The sequence below is a fragment of the Dermacentor andersoni genome, chromosome 2 (assembly GCF_023375885.2).
Source record: "Dermacentor andersoni chromosome 2, qqDerAnde1_hic_scaffold, whole genome shotgun sequence".
In the NCBI taxonomy this organism is placed as follows: domain Eukaryota; kingdom Metazoa; phylum Arthropoda; class Arachnida; order Ixodida; family Ixodidae; genus Dermacentor; species Dermacentor andersoni.
In genome coordinates, this window is record NC_092815.1 from 185,467,459 (window position 1) to 185,489,461 (window position 22,003).

Below are 22,003 nucleotides of genomic sequence, written 5' to 3' on the forward strand. Positions count from 1 at the left end.
ATGAATTGTAACCAACCAGCCGAAACCAGTACCCTTTTTCCACCTAACACTTCCCCGACTTCATCAAACAGATTTCGTAGTTTAGCGTCATTTGAAGTCAATTTTCCCAAATTCATTTCTGCTTTAAGAAAACTACATCTTGCTTCTTTGCGCAGTTGCGCAGCGGGCTAACTGTTGCGCTTGTCATTAGTCATGCCTTTATCTCCGGGCGCGGTGTAGATTGGCTGAGTGTTTCTTCCCACCACAGAAAGCGCAGTTCGTCTCAGTCATGTTGTTCTATCGCTATCCGCTGAAGTGCTTTTTCCAAGTCCGCAGACATTGTAATACTGTGCCGTGCAAAGTTCACCAGCAAACCTGTGATGTCGGAGTTCAGGTTGGGTCCATATGCTAAGTTGTCATTGAAGGATTTTCCTGAATTATACCTTGAAGATGCGTCAGAGACTATGCGTATCTTTGACGTGGCTCTTTCTCTCTTGATCACTGCCTGGTGCGGCATATAATAAATTTATTCTGTATGATCCTGGAGTTTCTTCGACGTTTTCTGCTACTTCTCCCTCGAAACACTCGCTGATAGCTTTGTCGTAGGTCTGCAACTCATCGCATTCCTTGCATAATTTAGTAGTCACTTGCATAAGCCTCTGCTCTGCAATTGGCTTATTGTGATCCGATATTACGTCATCCTTCCATGGTAGCCATTTGATATCTGCCTGCGTTGAACTCCATGGTTTGTCTGACGTATCCTATCACACGGCGTTAGGATGGATAGTTGGGCGTTTCTTCTTTGTCCTCCGTCATTTTAGCGCCTTCACTTCAGAAATCAGCTATCACACGGCAACCGCTTGGTTTTGTTCTTGGTTTTTCCGTCATTCCAATGCATTCGAAATCACATCAGTTCTGCAGGTCTCATCGAAGATAGTATGAGTTTCCAGTGACCGTAAGGACCATAACTGCTGAAGGTTTCAGTGGCGTAGAACGAATATCTAATGGCCCTTGAACCGAACAACCCGAAGTTCTTTCTATAAACATTATTTCTCGTCGAAGCGAACGTGACCAGAGACTCGTGTCAAATAATAATCGGCTTCATTGAATATTCATGTCTCGATAGCTGCAATTTCACGGCCCGCCTTCGTAGTGTGATCAGCCAAAGAAAGACTTAGTGATTTTACACTTTCTTGTATTCCAATGGTAGCGATGGTAGGACGTCACAGGATATTACGGCCATCTCGAGCGCCTGAATAGGGATTTGTTCCGATGTAGGGTCCTTCTTTATTTTGACTTAGATCACTTTCATGTTCAGTTCAGTCTCTCCTCCTCTAAACGAACCTACGGGGATTTTTTTCGTATCATTTAAATTCGCAGACTAGCTTTCTCAATTATCTCTTAAGGATGAATGTGCTCTAGCTCTAATTGTCCACCGTAATCTGTGAGTAGCACGCTCTATCATCTCCTTCCATTCATGAAAAAACTGTACACAACAGTACGCATTCGAACTCGCCGAACTGCTGTTCCTGCATGTTGCATGACTTGACGCCTAACTGCTCAACTTAAGTGTTCCTATATAGGCGTCCACCAACGTTGCGTGGCTGTTGAGTCGATGGCCCAGGTGCACGACGTCGACACATGGATGTTGCGTGCCTTCCTTTGCATGCCTTGCAACGAACATCGGCGCGGCACCTCACTTAGTGACTGCTTGTCTGAGGTAAGCCAGTTAGACAGGAAACGGGTGATCTATCACAAACAAGTGACTTCGCGAGGAAACGACTCAATATGAGTTTTTCGAAGCAAAAGACAAGCTTAAGGTGGCTGAATTATCCAAACTGGTGAAGCAGACAAAAATAGGCCACATTCAAAATAATAACATCCAAAAGTTTCAGGAAACAGTATTTGTGATTCTTTGTCGCTAATTAAGTCAAGGTATTCGAAAATGGCGCCACCAAGAGTTGTCTATCCCAGTTATTTCAGAAAAGCTCCAGCGACTAAAGAATGTAAATATATATATATATATATATATATATATATATATATATATATATATATATATATATATATATATATATATATACGAACAACAAAGAAACAATGACAGTAAGCAATAATAGTTGATCAATTAAGTACGAAATAACTCCACGCACATACTGTAATTCTATACGCATAAGGTATGCACATTATATGCGTATATTATGCATAGTATTTGCACATACATCTATATACTTTTGCATAGGAAGCAGTAAATAAATATGAAGTGGTGAAATCAGCAAGAAGAAAACGTGGAGTAGTAGTAGTAGTATTAAACGTTATTAAACCCTTATGAAGTAAGGACTCAGCTGGAGAAAGCGGAATAAAATAAAGTAACATGTTCACCGTTAATGTAAGAACAATAGTGTGATCAGCAATTTCGTTAAGGGTAAAGGGGACTAAAAAAATCTATGCTTAAGTGTACATTACCCAGAAGACACACGTAGCTACGATCAGAATAAGGTTCATAGAAATTGGAGTCACTGTGTAAGCAGCGATGAAGCTGGAACTCCATTGTAAGGCATCACGACGGGAAAGTGTTTGAAGATGGAGCAATCTTCTGTCTCCATACCCAAGCCACATGAGTTAAATTGTCTTAGACTTAAAGGGATGCCAACCTGATACCTACACGTGAGAAAATAGACTTAGAGGATTCAGTAACTATTAGCGTGCTTTCGGCGTGGTAACAAATATTCACTAAGGTGATTTAAAGTCGAGTAATGCAAACGCCGGACTTCAATCAAAGAGAAGAATTTGCGGTTTTCAGAAAGGGCTATTCATCAAAGCATAAAAGTTATGATCGCCTCATCTATGTGTCAAAAATGTGTTATTTAAACTGAAACCTGTTCCTTGCCTCTTTCACTGCTTACGTACTGTCAATATTTACACGGACTCCGAGAGGTTGTGACAAAGGTCTCAAGTTATGAAACTCAGCTGCATTCTATCCAGCGGAATCGCAGTGGGTTGACCTCCTAGAAATGCGCCGTAAACAATTCTTCGGTAGAAGAATGAACTGAAATATTGATGCAATATTTTTTTTGTTACATTTTGTTTCCTCTTTGATTTGTCCGTCTTTTTGTAATATCATCTTGCAACAACATTTATACCGCAGGGAGAGGAATAAGCCAAGTTTTTTAACTTGCTCGTGAAGGTCATGTTGAGAGGACTATATAGGTATAGTTCAAAGGATAAAAATATAATTCTGCTACGCGGAAACTCAACGACAGACCCAATTTTACGCGACAGCGTTTCCCAGCTGCCTTTTGCGGTCTGTCTTAGCAGGGGCATCGAGGGACCCTTGTAGGAGCGTTGCGGTGCTCTTGGTTCCTTGCACAACATAGAACAAAAAACTACAAAGCTCGCCTTCGGGCATAGCGTTCACCACCAGCACTTCTCGGTAAACATTCCGGCTACATAAGCTGCAGTTATAGGGAAGCGTGAGAAGCACTCAGGGATATTTTAATGCTGTCTCGTTCCACTCTTAAAGGGAAACCTTAGGCGTTCTCCATATTTTTTGAAAGCGACACCTTCTTCGCGAACCTTCCCGGGATTTAATGACCATGGTTGCTAAGTGATGCTCCTGTCTTGTGAATATGTCCCGCAAAAACAATTTCAATTACGTGTTCAATGTTGAGATCAAACATGGGTCCCCCAGCACAGCCAGACCATGGTCGCACGCATGCTTCCGTCGTACCATCGCCAACTATCATTTTGAGATGATGGCCGAGCGTGTGTCATCGCGTAGCACTTGCGCGCAAGAACGCATGCGTCCAAGCGCCAGTTTCATTTGCGCCAAGGCTTTGGAATGAAATCGTCAAATACGTTGCATTTGAATAAGCGTTCACGAAAGCTTCACTTCACACAGATTCCAAGATGTGCGTTGCGTCTGCTTATTTTTTGACCATAGCGTTTCGCTTTAAAACTATTAGAAAGCATGGCACTGCGATCGGACTGCATAGCTTGTTAATCACGGTTCACACATGTATTTGTCTGATATTCATGCTTGTTGGTTGAGGCGTTCTCGTGGCTGTATCCACAATGTATCCACCTTTATTTGCGTGCATTTTGAAGCAATACTATCTTTTAAAACACAGAACGCGAAATGGTCTCTTCGCGCATGCATAGCGATTGCGAACTGTTGCATTTATAATGCGATAATTTGTTGAAAATGATTACTTTGCAGAGTTCAAAGCCATTTGAAGCCACAAAGATGAACCTTTCGCAATTTTTTTTTAATTCGAAAGCATGCCCTTAGGCATAATACAAAAAATGTTAGAAATACACGAATAGGTTCGACTCGTGCAAAAAATCTAGGAGTGAACGATGGTGGGGTCCATGAATCCAACGTTCAAGGTCGGGTGGGCGGCCAGGCCGGAGGCCTGTTGCCCCGAGATGGCGGAGACGGCTTAGATGAAGTCCTGGGCACGTCCATAATAGGTGTGTCACTGTCACATTTTGGATTCCTGTGTTGCAAAATGGGCACGATGAGCCGTAAGGACCATGGTATTGTTGTGGCCAGAGAGCGGTCACAGACGGGGTGAGCGCGACCCCGACACGTAGCATCCTTAACGTAACCTCCTCTCGGCGGGTTAACCCACCAGGGAGGTCTGACCCACACGGAGGTATGAGAGCTCGTGTGGTACGTCGGAGGTTTTCCTTTTCCCGGATCAGTCGTCCACAGGCGTCTTCAGGGAAATGTGGAAGTGGGTATGTTGTAATCTGTGGGTGGGTTGCCATATCTGCTTCAAGGAGACCCGGCAAGGCTGCTCGAGGAACCCACTGGACGCGTATGAGGATATACGTAGTGGCAGCAAGACGGTTAATGCTATCTGACAATAGAGTGGACCGAGATACCCTACGTATGTCGTGGATGGCTTGAGTCGAGTCTGTGCGAATGATGAGTTGAGAGTATCGAGCATCTTGAACAGTAGGTAGCAACGCGGCCAAGCCGTCTCGTATGGCAGCAAGCTCGGCAAGGTAGGCCGGTGGTGCAGGATCGGCAACATACGAGCACGTTTGGCCTGCCTCTGGTATCAATGGACACACGAGAGCTGTGTGAATTATGGTGCCGTTAACACTGGCATCAGTGTATGCTACAAGAGTCGCATCGTCTTGATTGTCATCGGCACGGTGAAGGCGGGAAACATGGGCATTCGCCTGACGAGGAACCGGGCTATACAGACGACCAAGAGGCTTATTGTCACTTAATTGTACCCTTTTCCACGGAGCTACATCGGGTCTCGTAGATGCTGGATTGTCTATTTCGTGTCCCATGTACCGGGCCAGTGAAGCAGCCGAGCCGAAATATGATGGCTTTAGGGCGCGCGCGCATCGACGTTGGTGTACGAGTTCGTCAATAGTGTTGAGTTGGGACTCAGCCTGTAGGGTTGGCAACGGAGTGAGACGTGGTAGTCCCGTTATGGCCGGCATAGCTTCGTTATTAATGGCCTCAAGGCGAGCCCATCGTGCCTTCGTGAGATGATGAAACTGGTCTCTGTAGACGAGTCGTGGTTGAAATACAGAACGGACAAGAAGGCGAGCCATGTTGGTGCTCGCTCCGCCAGATTTCTTCGCAATCCGACGTATCAACTGTATCGTTTCTGCAGCCTGTTGCTTTGCATTCTTGACCCATGGTCCCGCAGATCCGGAGCAATCCATTTCAAGGCCGAGTACACGGAGAGTTGAAGCCTAGTGTAATGGTTGCTGATCCAGAGTTAACTGAAGAGGCCGGAGTGCCAGTAGACGGCGCCCATACTTGTTCGCTACTGACATGTATGTCGTCTTGTCCTTGAAAATATCAAGGCCTATCTGAGCACACCAGTTGTGCGTCCTGTTTAGGGCCTTTTGGAGGGCTTGTTCTTGGTGGCAGATTTCAGGATCAACTGACCAGACAGTGATGTCATCTGCGTACATTATGTACTGTGTGTTATGTATCGTGGCTAGCTTCCAGGCTAGTAGAAGGAGAGAAATATTGAAAAGGACTGGTGCGAGCACAGATCCTTGTGGGACACCCCGATGTGCGACGAACTGACCTGCTGCTTGGCCAGCCAGGCGAATGGAGAAGGTGCGAGCGCACAGGAAGGCTTCGACGAATGTGCTGACACGGCTAGGGAACTGAAGCCAATGGAGAATTTCGACAATCGCTTCGTGACTCACATGGTCGTATGCTTTACGAATATCCATTGCCAGAATCGTGCGAATTCTTCGGGAGCGGCCTCCTATGAGAACCATAGAAGATAGGTACGCAAGGCCATCCTCTGCGCATAGATGAGCACGGAACCCGATTTGGCCAGGATGATACCATGAGTACCGCTCGAGCCACCATGTAATACGTGTCGCGAGCATACGCTCCATCAGCTTGCCTAACGTTGAGGTTAGTGCTATTGGGCGCATATGAGCGATATTATCTTGGGGTTTTCCGGGTTTGGGAATAGGGACCATTTCTGCATGCCGCCAAGAATCGGGAATGACTCCTGTAGCCCAAGCTTCGTTTATGGCCCCCAACAGCACTTCGAGAACCTTGCCTTCCGTGTTTTTATAATGTTCATACGGTATGCCATCCGGTCCTGGTGCCTTGCATGGCTTCGACAGGTCGATTGCCGCTAAAAATTCCGCCATAGTGAAGGCAGCTTGTATACCCTCGATGTCAGAGAGCGTAGGCGGCGTGCCTGCGTCCGCGGGAAGGCAGTCTTGAACAACGAAGGGAGGCGGTGCTGTGTGCAAAGCCGGAAAAAAGGTGTGGGCGACAGTTTCTGCGAATACTGCTGGTGTCTGGCCTGATGCTAACAGGGCGCAGGCTGCGGGCTCTGGAGGGCGCCGACCACGTTCCATTACTCGGAAGGTGCGCCAAATGGAGGCATTGGACGACGAAGGTCCGAGAGAAGAGCACCAGTCCATCCAGCGGCCGCGTTCTAAGCGGTGTTCATGGCGCCGAGCTACTGCAGTAAGGCGTTGGGCCTCTAAGCGAAGGGTATTTGATGCAGGGTCGCGTTCTGATGCAAGTTCTGCTTGGCGGCGCGACGCCCAGAGACGCAGAAGTTGCAAATCAGGAGCGGTTCGCGATTCATCAACCCACGACGTACGTGTCGCCTCAACTAATGCCGCCTTAAGACAATGGGACGGGCCCACCATGAAGTTGGATACATTGCTTTCTGATACCGCCCTGTATGGATCCCAGTCCACCACTCGACATAGTCGGCGGAGGCGGCCTGTTCCTCCCGAAGATAAGCCAAGGTGAATCGGATGATGGTCGCTACCCCAGCAGTCGGGTTCACATGACCACGAGACGGTCGTCCTTCCTAGCCACCAAGATAAGTCCGGTGAGTGTGGCGGCGCGCGAGGGTGGTCTCGCCGATGAGTAGGCACTGACACATTATTAAGCAGAGTGAATTGGGCGTCCATAAATGTGTTCAGCACACATGTACCACGCGCACTGGAAATAGCGTATCCCCATGTGGTGTGGGGCGCGTTAAAATCTCCTGCGACCATAATGGGGCAACCAGGATGTTTCTGTCGTAGGTGCGCCAGCCAGTCGAGACACAACCGAGCCGCACGATCGCTGTAGGGGCGGGCACAGTATGAAACGATGATAACGTCCGTGCGTTGGAGACGAACCAATACGGCCACGACTTCTTGCCATAGAGTACACCACCGTGAAAGATCAACTCGAGTCTGATGAAGAGTGCATCTTACATACGCTGCAGCCTTTCCTCAAGGGACATCGGGCGTAGCACTCCTGCGATCCAACATTGAAGGCGATGAGTATGCCACAATGACTCAAACCGACGAGGCTCCGGCACCTCGCAGCAGCGGGACTCTCGCCGCATAATCTGAGCCATTACACTGCTTGGACGCAGGGACCGCATTATCGGTCCCTCTTGGACTTCATTAAGTCAGCAAATCTTCTTTCATTCATTTAATCATCCTTATTCACCCCCATCACATACCCTTGTATGCCCTGAGGCATTTATCCTCGCATTAAAAAAAAAAAAAAAATCCTGGAATGGGTGGCAGGCGGTTGGATTCTTGAAGCAGTAGAGCCCAAACACGCAGCTTCCCTTATCTGAGACGCTGACGCAGCTCTCCGACCTTCCCCGCGATGCCGCGACAATTCCACTGTAAGATGCCTTCTGGCACACTTGAAGACGTAGCAGCCATTATAGATTAAAATTGGCCAGTAGAACCGAGGTGAGATGCTGGAGCTGTTGCGCAACGAAGCGCAGGAGTTCTTGGGGTGAAAGAGGCTTCGACACAGATGCCGGGTTAGCCATATGAGCAGGACTAGACGTCGACGGCGAATGCGACGGCCGCGCTCCGTCATGACGACGCCGGAGCACTGTACGGCGTTCCTTGAGACGTTGGATTTCCTTTTCAAGGTTGGCCAGGCGAGCGTCGATCTCGAACTCTTCGTCTGCCAAAGGAAGCGGCGTGTCTTCTATCGATTGTGATGCCCGTTGCGGTCGTGAAGTGGACGACCTAGCAGCTGCGCTATAGGTACGAGTGGCAGCATCACTTGTCGCTGTACTTGCTTTTGTCACCTGGCTAGCGTCCTCTTCCAGCGAGGCCAGAACGGCGTAACGGTTGTACACATGGACTTGTTTCATTGATGAATCTCGAGGGGTCCTTGCTGGCTGTCGAGAATGGCGTTGTCGAGCCTTCTTGGTGGCCTTCAACTTCGTAGGACACGTCGTGGAAGTGATGTCATGATCGTTTGTTTGGCATAGGCCGCATCTAAACGATGCCGACGGTTCAGGCTCCATGGTGTCGTCCTCAGGTGGGTAGGGGCAGGATGATTTCATGTGTCCCTGTCTGAAGCAAGAGTAGCAGTACACAACGGAAGGCTTGAACGGACGCGGGCGCAGTACGCAGCCGTAATACAGGATACGTTCAGGTGGGGAATTAGGACCTTGAAGCGTGATTAGGCACGTACGACCGCTGCCTAGGTAGCGAGCAGCCACGACCTTGTGTGTGGGGCACGATAGTTCCTGCAGGAGCCTCTCGGGTTCTTCGTCAAGGTCAACGCCATTAACCACGTAGCGTCTTAAATCTGTACCACTGGCGAGGTACGCCTGGACTGGAAGGACACACTCTTCCGAGACTTGTATTTGTTGCAGTTCTTCGAGTTTATAAACCAGTGCCATAGCAGACACCCATACTGAGACCGTATTAGTGGGTTTGTGTAGAGCAAAACCTTGAAATCGGGAAGTCTCGAGGCAGGCGTCCAGGGCCGCTTGAATGATACGGTTGTGCAGAGTGGACATGTCATATCTAGTACGAGGCTTGATAACCACACTTTGTACCACGATGTCGTTGGCGACTCAGGAGATGTGCGTGTCGGTCGTGCGGGCAGGCCTTGGGATGAGCGAGGTCTTTTCGGTGCTGCTGGAGCTACATTTTCATCCGATGGGAGGCCAGTAGCTTCCTTCGTTCTCTTGGCTGAGGTGTGCGCCACGACAGCAGGGCTGTTCTGCTCCATGTTGGTGGTATCCATGCTCAGGGTACCGCCTTCACACGTTGCACTTGTCCCCACGAAGGAGACGTTCCTGGCTTGGATGGCAGTTGCATCGGTAATGTTCCGCTCCCTCGACGCAGCGGACAGCAGCTTGGATGCTCCGCGCCGACGCGGCGAGTGCCGCGGGGGCACTCGCACTCGCGAAGCCGCGCAAGAACTCGAGTTGGACGACGCAGCAGGAGGGTGTAGATGACGACGGACCTTGTAGACAGGCGCCAGTAGTAATTACGAACCGCCAAAGCGGTCCATAAACAACAGAGTTCGAAAAAAAAAACCAGCAAACGGGGCGAAAATCCGGAGCTACGGAAAAACACGTCCCAACCTTTCGCAAATCCATGTAGTATAACAACCATCCTTACTTGGCTGAACCACCGTGATTTTGTATATCCCACAGAAACTCGCGCCGGGTTCCCTCTAGCGATTTTTGTCGGAGGCTCTACGTTTTCTACAATGCCCTGCTGAATGGAGAACGTATCTATTTTTCACGTTATTGCTGTACTGACCTGCTCAGTTATTAAATAACTGCTTTGTTTGAGCTATATATACTTTACCGACACGTAGCGGTATCAGGGGAACCACTTTGCTCCTGCATTTTGTGAACCTAGTTTCAGGATTGGCATTGCACTGTCGCGGATGGAGTTTCTACACTCTGTGACTGCACAACTTGGATAGCTTAGAAGAGTCTGATAATAGCAAATCGGCGGTACCGCAGCTGAAATGCGTTTCATGTGTGTTCCGGTACGTTGACATTATTTTTTAATAGAGTTCGTGGATATGTTCTCATGACATGGTGAACAAAAGCTTAAACACGTTCACTAAATAGTCCGCGGACACAAGTTAAGCTTCGAACTGCCGATAAAAAATAGCATTCTAATTTGTGATGTAGTCGCTATTTCCTCGGATGCGCATAGGAATTGGACATGCCAACCAAGATCCAAGACAGGGGAGTTGTCGTATGACATCACGCACTGATTGATTAAAAGGGTCATGCCGTCACATGTATAAAGGTTGCATTAATGAAGTCATGCCAACACGATATTAATTATAGTGTTTCCGAACAGACGACCTGGTTAAGGAAAGTGGGGTTGCCTCAGTGTGTGATTGCTCCAGTTTATGAAAATACGCTCCAGAGAGTAAATCAAACCAACCGACATCCTTCCATGAAGTAATGAAATGGATAAATACCTGCTCAGGTGGTTTCCGTGTATGCAGAGGTTGTCGCCCAACCTTAAAGGGCCCCTCACCACGCCACATAAGAAATTTCGGTTATTTGCTGGAAGTTGTTACGTGCCCTCTAAGGAGCGTTCTACCGCAAGAATATTTCGAATTGGTGATTACTAGCCGAGATAGGGGGATGGGGGGGGAGGACATTTTAGTGCCACGAATCCATGAATTCAGGAGGCGAGCGCAAGTGCTTAAAGAGACGCTCTCTCCACTTACCCCGTCTAGGCTCCATCGGCGAAACTATTTCCCTGCGTTCGCCCATACCGGAGCTCGAGGATGGCATAATGCATATGTTACGGACCCCGCCTTCTTATGTTTTTTCTCGGTTTTTTGCTGCGCGGAGCACTTCCACAAACGGCCGTCACGCGCGAGCTGTTGAGTTTGACTCGTTTCGCGCAGCAAACGAATTTTCGCGCTGTACACACGAACACCTGACTCGCGGTATAAGTCGCTTCTACGCAAATATTGAGGCAGATACAAGCGTTCCATAGAGCATGATCCCGCACTGGAACACGGAACACTGGAATACGGGAAATTACATATTTTCGTTGTTTGCGTACGCAACTGCATGACGTCGGAACATGGAAACAAAACGGAAGTACATCTCGTCTGCTGCGTTGCAAAGTAAAACAAGGATACGCAGACATTTGGTTTGTGTGTTTTATTATTTTTCTAAGCTTTAATGCGTCTATTGAAGCAACAGATTGCACAAATGACAGATAGTGCCTTGAATAATTCGCGAACTCAAGTGTCGATACGAGCAACGGCACACGAGTGCTATGTACGTAGGCGCACTTGTTGCATATACATCGACTTCTCGGCGTGGAGCGCGGCGCCCGTGAGGAGGAGGCCGAACTGCGTTCGGTTTGAAAGTTCAGCCCTCTCCATCTCACGTAGGAATGTAATCCTTAACAGACACGATCGTTAGTGCGCACAGTAGCACGGCGCTTGTCAGCTGAAACTGGCCAGACCTGGTGAGGAGCCCTTCAAGAACGTTGCCAACCAACATGCTTGCAATTTGCTTTTTCCTGCCCTTTGTAAGCTATCCAACGGGTAGAATCATTTGAAGAAGTATCTCGTGCTTGAAAGGAATGATATTGTGTTTAAATAATGTAAAAATTTAATAGCTAATCCGAGTAGTTTTTGAGAAACGCTTCCTTCAAAATGTGTCGACTATGAAGTCGCCACAACCCACGGATGCGATTTCTTCTGTGGTCTCGCGTCCTTTACAGCAATCGAGTGTATGTGCACTCAATAACAATTACGTCACACCCTCCGTTGCCTATTATATCCTCTCCTTCAAGTTCAGTCACAGAACTCCACGGCCATGTTCCCACGAAAGCAGTGAGCGTCATTTTAAACAGCCAATTATACCAGAACAATTGCCTTACTTGCACGTTTATATTCGAGCGCAAACGTAAAGAGAAGGGTGTTTTATCAACCTTCTCGATTAACAATTACTGCCTGACGTAATGTGTCGTATCAAACGCAGCCTCCGGAGCAGCCGGTACGGTGATGATCTTGAGCACCCTGAGCTCGACATCCGTAGAAGAAGTCAGAAAAGCCGCGCCAAACGCCACGCTCTGGTTGCAGCTGTACGTCTTCAAGAACCGGACCGTCACGCTGGAACTCTTACGCCGAGCTCAGGCCGCAAACTTCTCGGCAGTCGTGTTAACGGTGGACGCTCCGACATGGGGACAAAGGATCGTAGACGTCCGCAACGCCTTTATGATACCCGAAGGGATCACGTAAGTTTTCGCATATTTTATCCGACGAGAACACTGCGAATTGTGTCCTGTTCGGTGTTATCATCCCTTCGCTTCAGTCACATATGCATGAAGAAAACTAAGGACGTATTTGCAAGATTCGGTGGGCATGAATGAATACTGGCGCCAATAAAAAAGAAAAGATTTGCAAGATTCCTCCTTATGACGCAACAGGCACTGGCAGCCGTGGTTTCGGAAGTCTACTGACACCCAGACAACGACAAATGCAGACACACGAGCGATTTTTATTTAAAAAGGAAGAATAACCAGTATGCGAGAAGTGCCACGATCCCTTAACAGTGATGCACGTCTTAAGCATGTGTACACATATCAAAACAGAGAGACGGTAACTTTTGCACAAGTTAAATCAAGTAAACATAGTTTTACACCCATCTTCAATTTCAGGAGACGATCCACTGGTGTCACTGACTGACTTGGTTTAGCTTTTTTAGAAGAAACAGGCTTTTTTATTTGAACTGTACAGCAATGCAGCTTTTGTCGCTTTTACAGCTGATTTTCTTACACCTTGCGACTGACGCAGCATAGCCTAAGTCGCTTTCCTAGCAGTAAACCCGTTTTAACAATTAACGAAAGCCGAGCGGCTATGGTCTATAGTCCACAACTAATGAAAACGAAAAGGCAAGATCCCCACAGCGCATATTTTACAACGAATTAATGCAACCATTGAAGCAACCACTTCGTTATTGCCTTATTCCAAGTTAAATTCCGCAGAATTTTCGTTGTTAAATCTGGCATAATTTACCAGGCAGACCATCACATATCACAAAATCAGGATCTGGACGCAAGTACATTAGGAGAAGTGTGAGTTTGGAGACAATAGGACAGTAGGCTTTAAATTACGGGGTTTTCCGTACCAAAACCACGATCTGATTATGAAGCACACTGTAGTGGGGGACCGCGGATTAATTTTGACCACCTGTGGCTCTTTAATGTGCACCTTAATCGAAGTACAGGGGCGTTTTAGCATTTCCCCCCATCCAAATGCAGCCCCCGGGGCCGGGATTTGATCCCGCGACCTTTTGCTTAGCATCGCACCATCAAAACCACTAAGCAACCCAGGCGGGTGTACTGTAGGCTTTCACCTATGGGGTGGTAATTTTTAAGGTTTCTAGGAATTTTTAAATATTGCCTGTGGCGGATAGTATACACAATCCTTGACCTTGAGCTCGATTATTCTAAAGGACGGACATTACTACCACGAGAAACTAAAAAAATGTATTGAACTAGCTCACAAAAATTCACTAATTAACTTGCTCATTAATTACGACACACTGTAATTTATGAATTGTGACACTTGCTCATTAATTACGACACACTGTAATTTATGAATTGTGACCGATGAGTTTACAAGACATATGAAACGAATCTACAGGATAGCACCAGTTGCCACATATCAATTCCCAAAGTGTTGGACGAAATATATGGGCATTCCAGTTACTTTTGTTCTTCAATGCATAAAATAGCTTTTTGTTGTAAAATTAAGTGGAACAACAGTCCTGTTTACTGCGATGGCGCAGATCTACAAACTGACGCTATTCTGTAAATTCATTCCAAGTGGACATGGCTTGCGAGCTCATCAGATAGAATTCGTAACTTGCAATATGTGGCATAGTGTAAATAATAATTATTTAGTGAAATTTCGTTAATTAGTTTGGTACGTTGTTTGATTTCTCCTGCAAGTACCCTGGTAGCATGCATTGTTGCCATAATATTGTTATGTAGGAAGACACAGACGAAAAGCTATGTACAAGTATATTTACAAGCGAAATACGCTGCGCTTGGCCAAGAGGCAACAGCCCGCGCTAGCTTCTCATCGTCGTCGTCGTCTTCGCACTGCTCGCCTTTTCGTGATCGCACATATTGCTCCGTAGCGCTACCCCCGGCTGCAAAAGCGCCGTCCCGGAGCGACTAAAGATTGGACTAGGAAGCAGTGTAGTAGGCCTTGAGCCTACTGACATGCACGACATCACTAGATGCCAGAGGAGAGGACGAGGTTGAAGCCACAGGGGCAATTTCGCAATGAAACTCTCACTGCTCTCGGCCTCTGAAAAGTGAGATGCTTTTTTTTTCTGTTTGTGTCTTTCTCGCAGCACACTCTATTCACGAGATAAGGTGACTGGAGTGTGGTGCATAAGCTTGAGAGTTGTGTTTTCTGTATGTGAGTGTAAGCCAGCAACAGACACACTCAAGAAATCACGCCACGGGTCTTCGTCGTCTTCTTCAACGTGCTACGGAAAAACACAGGTGCGCGTCTGCTTCACTAAAACTGTTGCAGAAGTTTCACAGGGCTTGTTCTGACGCGCTTCAGCAGCACAGAATGCAAACGGCTCGTATAAATAAGAGTTCAAAGCTCGTGTCTACCTGCTCCAGAGAGCTGATTGGAGGCGCAAACATTATCACACCAACATGGCTGCACCTCCGGCTTCTAGAACATGACGTCAGGGTTTCTCGTATTTTTGCCTTTCATATGTGGATTAGCATTGAAGCAATGTATGGACAAATCGTATTAACACACCCGAAAGTCATATTGTATGAGGCGTGTACTGCAGCCGGGACTGCTCTCTCGCGCTCCCCTCTGGATACACAGCGCCTATTGCGGCACCACCGTGAAATCCGTGTGTGGTTCGTGTCTGAATATATATTCAGATAACAGCTATAAGATAAGGTAACGATTTAGATAACGCGAGTTTGATTCCGCCCTGCGCCACAGAAATTTGAAGAAGAAGAAGAATAGAAGCTTTATTAAAAAGAATGGTCCGGTAGTTTGGGTTGTGGTGGCATCAGGTGGCGGCTCGAAGTCCTTGGACTCGGGCGGCATCTTCGGCTTCCGGGACAGCCCAGAGCTGGTCGTCCAGTTCTGAACTTTTGAAAGCCACCTCGCAGTGGCGGCGACGCCTACTGAGAAGGTCCCCGGTGGCCCCCGCAGCCGAAGCGGCATCGGGAAGGAGTGAGCTAAAGGCTTCCTGTACGCTCGTAATGGCCGCGGTGATGGACGCGCTTCTTTTTCGGTATTCAAGGGAAGAACATAAAAAAAAAAAATTGGAGGACGCTTAAGCTTCGCCTTCAAGAGTGGAACGCGATCGCGTTATCGCACCCCGTTCGTACCGCCTACTCAAACGCGCTACGCCAGCCAAACGTCGCGATCAGCACAGATAGCCGGACCCTGACGCGCCATGAAGGCGGACGCGATCATGGGGCGAGTGGCGCGCCACGTGTCGGGGCAGCGCCGTACATTGCGAGGAGGGGGTCTTCTGTGTTTGCCGCAAGATGGCTCTGTGTGTGCGCGGAAGAAATGTAGCGGAAACGTACTTCGCTACTCGTGAAACTGCGACTTCTGTAAGTTACATGGTCATAATTACCGATATACACCGCAGTACAACTTTCTACGGCACGTTTCTAAGGCAACACCGCATTCACTAGAGGCGATTTTGTCCCGTTTTTGAATGAACGAACTCGTGGCTGAGTGGTAGCGTCTCCGTCTCACACACCGGAGACCACGGTTCGGTTCCCACCAGCCCATCTTGCAAGATGTTTTTTTATTTATGAAGTGCCTTCTGGGATTTATCGCTCACGGCCAAGGCGCCGACACCGACGACACCGGCTTTTCTGCGACACGAGCTCCTTAACGCTGTCGCGTTAATAGCACATACCCAATGACCGAAAATTGCGTGAATGAGATTTATTGAAGAGTGGCACATACCTATTCAGTGGGACGCAAGGAGCGACGCTAGTTGGCGTGAAAGGAAACCGCTTAAATACCGGAATGGGCACAGACACTAAAAACTGTGTCAAGCATTCTAAGGCAAATTGCAGTAACATCTCTGCTTAGAGAAGTTCGATGGCTTACCAATTAAAGCAACCTCCGATTCACGTTCGAGCCGTCGGTATCAGCGCTCGCACCACCGCCGTCATGCTGTCCTGCTATTAACGGCGCATCCGTTGCCTGCTCGTGAATTATTAGATGGCCACCAGTGACGCGCAGTGCGTTCTGCTGCAAAAACGAGCTAGCCATTTGAACGCACCGCCGCGCTCTGCCAAAGCCTAGAAAAAAATGTAAGGTCTCCGCACGCCGGTGTGACGTCACGCTAGTCGGATGGGCCGGACAGTCGACGCCATCGGCGTCTCCGCGCCTAGGTTCGTTGCGCTTGCAGTGTGTCTCAGATGCTTCAATTCAGATGCTTCAGAAAAATTCAGATGCTTCGTTTCCAAAGCAAGACACGTATAGCAGACGCAAAAAATAAGGGGGAGCCGCTGGTTCACTGCAGTCAACACCACCATAGAAAGCAACATTATTTCATACCTTCCTTAGATTACTTGAATTGTAATTGTAATTATGGCGTTTTACGTGCCAAAACTACTTTCTGGTTATGAGGCACGCCGTAGTGGAGGACTCCGGAAATTTCGACCACCTGGGGTTCTTTAACGTGCACCTAAATCTAAGTACACGGGTGTTTTCGCATTTCGCCCCCATCGAAATGCGGCCGCCGTGGCCGGGATTCGATCCCGCGACCTCGTGCTCAGCAGCCCAACACCATAGCCACTGAGCAACCACGGCGGGTGAGATTACTTGACTGGCGACATCTTTTTTTTTTTTTTGCGTCTATCGCAACACGACCGGCCTTATTGTGCTTGGGATTTTTGCTCGGAACTAAGACAAGCAAACTGCATGCTGCTTAGTCACTTTAACCTTAGACGGAAAGAAAAAAAGAAGGAAACTGCATATTGAAGACACAGAATATACTTTATTCACAAATGATAAGAACTGCATTCAGAAACAAACATTTTAAATCTTCCATATACAATTATCATTCTCACTCTTGCATTGCGTAAAACAGTCCTCGCTGGACACACGAATATGGAGGTTCGTTTTATTGTTAAAATTTTATTATTATAGGGTCACGCACAACTAATTCTCAAATAGAATAAGCTTCCGTCTTTGTTGTACCATTTCTTGTGGTTATTTTATTTCCACCCGCCTTATTTGCAGGCCTTATTGGTCTTCATAAAATACTGAGATAATGGTGAAAAGTAAGTAAAAAACGAGAGGCCTACTGTCATTCCTAAAGGAAAACATGCAAATAATGGATTGCGGTAGCATGGAGAGTTCGAATCATAAACAGGTAGCACAATGCACTCAAATAACATTTGAATTGGCCAAAATGCAGGGTTTAAATTTTGATAATGTAGGCAAATAAGTCCTAGCTACGCCACAGGTTTCTTTTTACAAGGGTTCTGTCAACACAAACATAGGTAGATGTTCAACAAAACAGAGCTTCATGAATAAAAAATAAATAATGAGAAACATCTCAGGCCTTCAAGGTCTGCAATTTTCGGTCGTTCTTGGCGTTGCGTAATTTGTCGTTTTCTGTGCGGCACAAGTTGTTCAGCAGTGTATTCGCTGCAGCACTTACAACATGCCCCATTACCTCCTGTGCAGGATGACCGAAATCACACACATCGACATCCTCAAAGTCATGAAGGGTAGCGAACACAAGGCCGACAAGAGTATCTTTCTGCCTAGGAAGGCTGAAAAATCGTACGGCATATTCTGGTGTCCTGAGCTTGTCCAATATAATTTCAGTAAAGAGTACAGCATTAACTACAACTGCTCGTGGAAACTTAAGGCCACCCCTTGTCATCTTCGTGATTAATGCATTCTCAGGGTCATCTAGATCGACGTCTTGCATCACAAGGCTTTCACTGCAAGATGCGCATGTCAGCTTTTTTAGAGCTGCATGGGCACAATAGCCGGCAACATAGGTTAGTACCGGTAGCCTTGACGTTTTTTTCTCAATGTCGGAGTCGGTCACAGTGACTTGAAACTGGCTGTTTCCTGAATGTACACTTGTCTCCAACGTGTTCACGCTCGGTGGTAGTAGAATGTCCAAATCTGGCAGGTCCAGAACCTTCTGCAAACGCAATTTGTTTTCGGATTCATATATCTGCCTTATAGACACGTGGTAATTGGCACCAGACAATTGCCGGTACTTTCCAAAGCGCTCCTCTAAGCTATCAGTTTGAAATTTGCCCAAAAGAACATACTCGAAATGAAGCTCTTTGAGACAGTATATGGCAAGTTCGTGCAAGGCATGGGTAGTGTGGCTGAAAGCTATGTGCGTTTCACGTGTCAAGCGGCCATTGTCATGTTCGGGGCTTCTCCAGTGATCAAGCCATTGAACTATTCTCTCTAAGAATTCTAGTTGAGGACATGACGATGAAACTATTGGACCTTGCAATTGATCTCGCAACCGCTGTCCTTTTCTTGGCGTCTTGACGTTAACAATGTTCCACCAAGTCAAAATGGTGTCGACATATTGAGAGGTTTCCTTTGCATGCTGGAACGTTGCAACACTGAGATCAGCAACAGTAGATGAGTTAAAAATCTTTAAGGCCAGTTTAACGTTCTGTCGTTCCATGTTTGAGGGGTTCAGTGCCTTCAAAGTGAGCGTTAGTGCTAGCTTCAAGAGCTCATGCTTTTCAGCTTCGTGCAGCTGGCATAATACCTTGAAAGATGCTGTAAGTATCTTTGGTTCAGCCTCATCACTCTTCGGTTCAGGAAAGTACATGCATTTGCCAATGTTTCTTTGATTCAGCCAGTTATTTCTTATACACTTTAGTATGTGAACTGGGTCCACCACAAAAAACAGGGGTCGTGATGGGTCAGCAGGATGCTGGTAAACAATGCTGACACTTGCCGGCTTAGCGAAGTAGGACATGGCTTTTCTGTTTATGGAGTTATTGTCCGAGATCACTGCGATTATTCTAAAGCCAGATGCCTCTAGATCAAGAACAATTTTCCGAAGGAAGTTGTGCAGCGCCTTAGCATCGATTTGTGCCACAGGTGGGCTCGGTGGCTGTGCCATGACACAGCCTTCTCATCCACTGACTTTCGCAATGCAGGTACTCGTGCCTACCTTCGCCTACGTCTTGCCAGCACTCTTCAACGTTTCCTCGGTCGTCCTACCACAGCTGGAAATGCCGTTCCACAACGGGAACTACGGAGCCCTTGTTTTGAGCGCCTCGGAAGCGTCGACGAAAGCCGCACTCCCTCACTGGATCCTCGACATCGGATGGAAAGCGCAATCGGCAGCGACAACATCGTTCCTGCCAGCGTATAAAGAGCACCGCCTCCCGCCTGCGCTTTGTAGGCTCGGTGGCTGTGCCATGACACAGCCTTCTCATCCACTGACTTTCGCAATGCAGGTACTCGTGCCTACCTTCGCCTACGTCTTGCCAGCACTCTTCAACGTTTCCTCGGTCGTCCTACCACAGCTGGAAATGCCGTTCCACAACGGGTAACTACGGAGCCCTTGTTTTGAGCGCCTCGGAAGCGTCGACGAAAGCCGCGCTCCCTCACTGGATCCTCGACATCGGATGGAAAGCGCAATCGGCAGCGACAACATCGTTCCTGCCAGCGTATAAAGAGCACCGCCTCCCGCCTGCGCTTTGTGGGCTCGGTGGCTGTGCCATGACACAGCCTTCTCATCCACTGACTTTCGCAATGCCGGTACTCGTGCCTACCTTCGCCTACGTCTTGCCAGCACTCTTCAACGCTTCCTCGGTCGTCCTACCACAGCTGGAAATGCCGTTCCACAACGGGTAACTACGGAGCCCTTGTTTTGAGCGCCTCGGAAGCGTCGACGAAAGCCGCGCTCCCTCACTGGATCCTCGACATCGGATGGAAAGCGCAATCGGCAGCGACAACATCGTTCCTGCCAGCGTATAAAGAGCACCGCCTCCCGCCTGCGCTTTGTGGGCTCGGTGGCTGTGCCATGACACAGCCTTCTCATCCACTGACTTTCGCAATGCAGGTCAGTAAACCATGCTGCCTTTTCGCTAAAAAAACTAATAACTACTGCCTGGTACAGCTGCCGAGCCTGCAGTGTTGCATTTGTGTCGCTGGTGAATGTTTTGGTGTTATGAAATCCCTCCTGCTCTTGTCGGCCGATATAGAGACGAACCCTGGTCCTGACAGATCGGACCGTGTTCTTGCTAAACTGGAGACGTTGTCAACCGGTCAGGACCAAATAATCACAGATGTACAGGACCTTAAACATCATATGCGTTCTATTGACACAACCATTTCTGACTTCAGCAAGCGCGTAGCAGATCTAGAAAGTGTTTTCCAGGGTGTCTCAACTCAAAACCGATCTGCAGTCTGCCCAATCTGTATCCGCTAAGACTGCTGCTCTTGTTACTAACCTTGAAGCTCGGTTAGATGACGCCGAAAATAGGTCACGCCGCAACAATTTGATATTTTATGGCCTTTCGGATTCTAATTCGCGCGAAACGTTCGTTGAATCGGAAGAATTGCTAATCCGCCATTGTCGTGACAAATTACGGATAACCTTGGACCCATGTCAAATTGAGCGTGCACATCGTTCGGGCCGCTACGTAGATGGCCGTCAGCGGCCGATTATAGTTAAATTTTTGTCCTCTAAAACAAAAGAAACTGTCCTCTCAAACGGGCCAGAGTTAAAGGGCACCAATTTTAGCATTGGAGAAGACTTTTCCCTTCCTGTTCGTACAGCACGCAAACACCTTGTCGCATTCGCAAAACCAAAAACCGGACCGTTCTCCCTGCGGTACAAAACTTTGTTTCTCGGAAAGAAACGCTACACCTTCGATGCTGCCACAGAAACGGTTACGGAAATCGCATAGCGCTTACCTCGCCATCGTCACAAACCGAATCTTTGCGATACCGCCCCTCGAGAGAATATTTGCCTCTCGGTTATCTACACCAACATACGCAGCCTGCTTCCAAAGAGCGATCTTGTGTCCAGCCTCGTGTCTTCAACGGGCAGCAACCTGCTCATCTTGACAGAGACCTGGCTGACTGATAATATAAGCGACGCTGAAGTTCTTTGTAACTTACCTAACTTTAATCTTTTCCGCACTGATCGTACAAACTCTCGAGGGGGTGGCGTCCTTATTGCTACAAGCAATAAGCTACAGTGTTCCCACATCAATATCTCATCAGACCTTGAAATATTATGGCTCCTTTGTCGCGCCACACCAGTATCTATATTAATTGGCGTTTGTTATAGACCCCGTCACAATAGCCCCGAATTCCCCCGTAAACTGCACAACATTTTAAACGAACTTAAAACTAGACACCCTAAGGCACACATTCTTCTTTTTGGGGATTTTACCTAACCTGGCATAGATTGGTGTGCCCCTAATTATTCTATATTTAGACAGGATGAATCCCGTGAGTTTATGGATGTCTGCTTAACCTTTAACCTAGCCCAACTAGTAACCCAGCCTACACGCATCGCCGGAGATACTGCTAACATTCTTGACCTCATACTATCTAGCCACCCCGACAGCCTGAACGCTATTACTTATCTCCGTGAAATCAGCGATCATAAAGCCATCCATGCATGCTTTAACTTCACTCCAATAACACAAGCAACTTGCCAAAAAACAACTTCTCTCTACAACAAAGGAAACTATGAGGCCTTCA

The 22,003-nt window shown here is 47.6% G+C and overlaps 1 protein-coding gene across 1 annotated transcript in view; it reads left to right on the forward strand.

The window, feature by feature from the left end:
- The window catches only part of LOC126540826 (uncharacterized), a 134,697-nt gene that overhangs the window by 64,151 nt on the left and 48,543 nt on the right, over positions 1-22,003 (forward strand). Inside the window, exon 4 of the mRNA XM_072286198.1 lies at positions 12,243-12,498. Within this exon, the coding sequence (XP_072142299.1) occupies positions 12,243-12,498 (256 nt within the window). The remainder of the gene's footprint in view (positions 1-12,242; positions 12,499-22,003) is intronic.